Below are 6,000 nucleotides of genomic sequence, written 5' to 3'. Positions count from 1 at the left end.
TGACCCGAGGAAATTAGCTTTTAAATTTAATTAGCTCCCACTTCTGTGTAACATGTCAGAACTAGTTAGCACAACTACCAACAGGAAAACAACCTCAGACGCCGTGCTTTGTTTTGTTAGGACACTGTCCTACCTTGTCTAGAAATCAGTGCAGTGACCAGTTCTTCTCACTGACAGCCCCCAGCCCACACAGGACAAAACGGATTAAAGTTTAAGTTATATTTATTAAATTAAAAATGTATGTACACATTGCACAATGTTAGAGTGGAGCACCAATATTGCAGCTGCAGAGAATCGACTGCCTGAAGACTCTACCGCAAAGGCAGCAATGAACAGCTTTCACTCCTCAGCCAAGAGCAAATTTTGTTTTGCTCTAAATCTAATCCAGTGCTTTAAACATTATGGCAGTGAGTTTCCGCTGGTCCTTAAGGTTACAGAAGAGCTGTCATTGCAGTCTGATTTACCGGTTTTAGGCAATATCTGGGTGTCGAATAGCCCTCATCTGTCAATAAACTGGTTTGGGGCTTCTGATAGCCAGTATTGTAGTCAAGTGTGGGCAAGGCTTTCATTTTTGGCTTGTCATAATCCTTCTGACTTTGTGGTGTTTGATAATCTTCACTCCCCGTTTCAGTCTGGCACAAGGCAGCGAAAGTGCCTGTGGAAAGGGAACATTTATGCGCAGCAGAAGCAGTAGGAATGTTATAGCAGCTCTCCGAAGGAAAAGCGTTTTCTCTTCCTACGTGTCGCTCTATAATAGGAGTGGCGTATTCAGGCTCGTGGTTGGTCAAAGGCAGTGCATAATCGTGCCGATTTGCTCTCTGTGGGCAGTGGTAATGGTTCCCGGTCTCGGCGCTACCTTTTTTCTCATTCTCTGTGTCCATGGGTCTGAAAGTGGATCCCTTTCGGGTTACTGTCCCAGTTCCTATCATGAGAGGCTGTTGATAATCTAGATGGGAAACAGAAAGAATCACATCAGAATCTCAGATCACACCAAATACTGGATGCCACCTTCATTTGCGCTGAGCAATCTGCTATATTATTTGCCTTCTCCCAGAAAGAAATTGTTATTGTGCCTACGGGAGACAGCTATTTTTTCTGTTATCCCTGAGTCATCTGACCAAGTCACATTATTTCTGAACTGCAGCAAAGAAAATTCAAGCAAGTATTTTGAATTGAATGTCGGTGGACTGTCAAGGCAATTAATTAACTTGAATAAGCTAAAATTAAGCACATTTCCAGGATGCTTCAAATATGTATTTTAAGTTCAAGACAAGAACAAATAGGAAGCATACCGGCTCATGTTTTATGTTTGTGTCAATGGGCATTTTTAATTCCTTATTTGCAATGGCCTATGGCAACAAGCAATAAATATTTATAAGGATCGTAAGATTTTCCTTGGAGTACTCCTGCCTCCATGCACAAATTTTATTAGAGACCATTTGGTTTTCCCCTGCCTTCTCGCCACAAGATCAAACCACCCTTCTCGCTCTACTGACAAACCCAGCCTTCAGTTTATCAAAGGTCAAAAACAGATTCCTACATTAGATCCTTAGTAGAGGAATAGCTATTGATTATACAAGCTGCATGAGCCATGTGCAAAAGAAAGAAAAAAATGTGCACTATAATGTTAGAGTTACTAAGCAAGAAAACATGAACACAATTGTCAAATTTATTCACCATCCTATCTAAAAGAATGGTACCACAAGTTACAGCTAAACTCCGAAAAGCTACTAGTCACGATAGCTATGTTCTGCCCCCACTGTTAGAGGCAGTATGCCTCTGAATAAACATTGCTAGGAATAATAGATAGTCAGGCAAAATCCTCATGTCCAGCTTGCAGGCTTTGCAAAGGCATCTGATTGGCCACTGTGAGAATGGGAGGCTGGGCTAGAGGGGCCTGACTGAGAAATCTCTTCTTAACATCTTTGATATTGCACATGGGTAGCCTGATGAGGAAGAATGTTGGAATGCCAAAGCCATTACTCTACAGGTATATGGAAGAAGAATGCCAACAGTTTTATGTGAACACACTGGCAGGGCAATAATAGAAATATGATAAATAAATTAAAAAATGGTACAAGTTCTATTCTGCCAATCAAAGAACAGCCAAGTTCTCCTTATGGATGGTCAAACTAAACCTGTTCTTTACGTTTCTTACATGCTACATAGGGATTGTTTTCAGAAGACAGTGAAGTTACCTGCCATCTCTCTTGTGACGAGATCTAGCTTTTGTGGCGTATCCTTTTCATTATTATAACTGATGGTGAATTCAGTAGACTGATGTCTGACAAAGGGTTGCTTGATTTGTTTCCAGAAACCTAGAAGTTCAAGTCCTAATAATGTTAAAAATCTCAAACGTGATCCAATATAAAACATTGCATGCACAAAAAAAATTAAAACTGTCAGTTTGATTCAGAGTGTGTGTTGGAAAGGGTGACATGTTAAAAGAAGCTTGCATTAGCAGAGATCAGTCTATCTATACAGACCACATAGGGCTAAATCCTGACAACTAGCTTCCCTTCCATCCTGCAGTTGCTTGTGTTCTTCACAAGTCACCCTTGAGAGTTGGAACGAAGGGAGATATTGGGGGTGAGAGCTGCAGTGCGTGTGCGTGTGTCCGTGCGTGAAAAAATCAGCAGAAGCTCATCTAGTATGGTCACACAAGGGACTCTCGGATCCCAGCAATCTGGACGTTCTCTTGGAGTCATGAACACACTTAATTTTAAATCAGCTGCTTTGCTGATCATTTTTGGATCTCCCTCCCCAACAACCCATCTCAATAGCAGTGCACTGTTGAATTTCAAAGCAAAGCTAAATTTGGACTTGCTGAGCATCTCATGGAAACAGGCCCGCAAGGGAGAAGGGAACAAGAGTGTGATATAAAAAAAAAACCTGATCTAAATCTTTTAATGAAAATGGTTCCACAAAACCCCTTTTCTATTAAGTTACCCCCTGGTAGAGATTGACATGGATAATGGATGCGTGATCCAAGCCATCCAGATTAAGCCACAGCGACTCCAAGGATCAGGAAATACTAGGCACAGGAAACTGTCGCTGGCTGCTGTCAATGACTGCTCCAGTTCCACCCATCCATTACATGTATTAAAAGTTCTTGTGCGTAAGATCTTTAAGGGGAATTAGTCTCACGACACACAAAGATATTGTTACAACTACATAAACATTTCCCTTTCTCATTATTGTCAGACGATGAACAAAACCACGATTTTTACCACCCACCTGGTTTTCCAGTGTCGTATGAGCCATAAGCACCTCCTTTCTTTCCTCTCCTATAATGAAGAACAGCAACAATAGCGCTTGGCTTCAGTCAGTTCCATTGAGCCAGTGACTGTCAGCTCCTATTGACTGTCTAGGCTAGATTTTCAGGCACTGATCTTCCCCAACTTTGCTACTAGAGGCACCGGGTGTCCCTTGGAGACGGAGACCCTGGATCTACCGCCTCTTTTGAAAACTTAAGAAAATGCTTACAGGTAGCTAGGCACAATGCAAAGCAGAATACTGGTGAGACCCATCCACTCACCATCCTGATTTGCTGAATGAGTTGGGCAAGACAGATATTATACTGGATAAGGCTTCTTTCAGTTTCCATATATACTTAAGTAGAAATTCCTGCCAGATAGGGCAGAGAGACCAACCCACATAAAACAGAATGATGGCAAGAGCCAGAGTAAATTCATTTCCCTTTGAAAATCAGACTAAATTTGTATAATGTAAATATGCATTAACATAGGCATATTTATTTCATGAACTTGTGTTCCAAATCTTTCTAATCACTCAGTAATGCCCCTGACAGATGCCATCGGAATCTACAGACTGTGCCTAAAATAACTAGCAAATCATTTTTTTCTGGTGGCCAACTACAAAGACCAAACATACTACAATTTCATCCTTAAGTAAGGATGTTTAGAAATGCAGGCTTAAATGGATTGCAGATTGTATTTAAACACTTAAAGCAATGAACTACTGATCCAAAAACACCCTAATAGTGGACTGCTTTTCTTTGGGGTGCGACTACAAGACAGTCTTGTAGTTCTTCCTTGTTTTATATTTATAAAATGGTGGGAATGGACTTTGCAACTGGTTACTCGAAAGAGTGACAGAGAGAAAGAGAGAGAAAGAAAGTACACTGCCCTTGAGCCTTTTGCATAGGTCATCTCTTTCCCAATCAGAAAAGCCCTCAGGTGAGGAATGAATCATTGTGGAAATCTTTCTGCTGTTTTTCATGGAACTTCCTATTTTAGCTCGCTTGTCTATAAAAGGCTAGAAGACTCCTTCTGTGAAGAGAGCCACCCTTTTCCATTCCCTGCAATTCATGGGGACATCAGCTGGGAGACGGAGCTCATTGGATGAGCAGGAGCACAATGAGGAGCTGGCGAGGGGACTTGAGGAAGCCCAGGCGACAGAATTTGAAATGCTAGTGATTAAGCTTGGGACTTTGTATTAATAATGCAAATGCAGTTATAGGTTTTGGTCATAGCATTTTTCCTCTTCTGCTGTAAAACCACTGAAGGGAATCATCAGGTGTAGTCCTGTTAGCAGGTAAATCTGCCAGTTACTCTTTACCTACTAAACAGCTAAGGAAAAGGCTGTTGTCAGGGGTTTAGGAGCAGAGGCACGGGCAAGGGAGGAAACAGAGAGCGAAGGGGAGGAAGCAGAAGAAAAGATGAGTGATGACGACGACCCGAGATCTCCCAGTCTTTCCAGTGAATCAGAGGATTCACAGAAAGGAGCACCAGTGGCCAGGGCAAGGGGGGAGTCAAGGGGGGCACCCCAGGAAGATAGAGCCAGAAGGGACTCAGGGGGGAGCAGCTGGAAATCGGGACCAGCGTCACCGCCAGGAAGCAGGGAAGAGGAAGGGAGCCAGGGGGGAAGCGCTGGCAGCTCGCCACAGGAGGGAGGGCATGAGTCAGGAGTGGCCACACCTCCATCGGGGAGCGAAGAAACGGTTAAGAGGAAGGTGGAAGGTTGGGCGCGCGCGCCAAGTTCAAATGCAGAGGAAGGCGGCGCAGTAAGCAGCCCCGAAAGGGAACCAGGTCCTAAAGCCCGGCGCAAGGAGGCAGGAGGGTCCGGGTCAGCGTCAGAAGAATCCCGGAAAGAAGAAGCCCCGGGGGGTAGAGGGACCCAGAGGAGGACAGTCAGGCGGAAAAGGTGGAGCAAGGCTAGGATATTAAGTTGGTGCACAAGGGGCGGAGATTCAGACGGAGCTTCGCCGATCTAGCTACTAGACGTAGAGTTTGCGCGCAGCAGCGTGAGAATGGAAACTGTAATTCAATAAAGACTTTTACTTAATGATCGCTGGCTAGCGTGATCCTCTGTGAGCTAGGATCTTCAAGCAGCTCTGACAGTAAGCTCCGTCTCTCCATTGTGGGCATCTACAGCCTCGAGGAGAGGAGAGAAACAGGTGCCTACTAGCGAGCTCACGAACGGCAGACGACATGACGGCTGAGCAGCAGATAGAGGACCTCAGAAAAGCAGTGGCACAACTGAACGCCGAGGTTCTCGCATCCAGGAAGAGAGAGGAGGAGGCAGCTGCCGCCTGCAGGGATCTCCAGGTCAGGTTAGACGTGCTGGCAAAGCAGACACCCCGGCAGGAGGGAATTGGGTTGGCGAGACGGACAGGCGGGCTGGTCTCTCACTTCGATGGGAACCTGCAACAGTATCCCAACTTTAGAGCCGACGTACTGTGCGCACTGCAACTGCTGCATAAAGACTTTAGAGATGAACAAGAGAGAGTGGGGTTCATCATGTCCCATCTGCATGGGGATGCGAAAGCATGGCTACGTAATTTATGGAGAGATAAGGATCCGGCGCTCCAGAATGCGGATGCCTTTATTAAAGCGATGGATGGGTGCTTTTTATCAAGTATTGACGTGGATCTGGCACGGAAGGAGGTGCATGGGCTGAGACAAGGGAGGGCCAGCGTCAGGCAGTATCATGCCCGCTTTTTCGCCTTGGTCAGTGCCCTGGAATGGGACAGAGATT

General features: G+C 44.9%; 1 protein-coding gene across 5 annotated transcripts in view; it reads right to left on the bottom strand.

Annotated features, from left to right (window-relative positions):
- Nucleotides 1-204: 204 nt before the first annotated feature.
- The window catches only part of DCBLD1 (discoidin, CUB and LCCL domain containing 1), a 48,366-nt gene continuing 42,570 nt past the window's right edge, over nt 205-6,000 (bottom strand). For 3 of the 5 annotated variants that reach the window (XM_081186778.1, XM_081186775.1, XM_081186776.1), the window contains exons 13-15: nt 3,238-3,287; nt 2,199-2,333; nt 205-946 (exon numbers count right to left, since the gene is read on the bottom strand). In XM_081186778.1, coding sequence (XP_081042904.1) covers nt 432-946; nt 2,199-2,333; nt 3,238-3,287 — 700 coding nt within the window. In that variant the 3' untranslated portion in view covers nt 205-431. The remainder of the gene's footprint in view (nt 947-2,198; nt 2,334-3,237; nt 3,288-6,000) is intronic. The other 2 variants (XM_081186777.1, XM_081186779.1) reach the window with 2 other exon arrangements.

This window comes from Podarcis bocagei, assembly GCF_964188305.1.
Source record: "Podarcis bocagei genome assembly, chromosome: 3".
NCBI classification, from domain to species: domain Eukaryota; kingdom Metazoa; phylum Chordata; class Lepidosauria; order Squamata; family Lacertidae; genus Podarcis; species Podarcis bocagei.
This window is presented reverse-complemented; position numbering and strand designations above follow the sequence as displayed.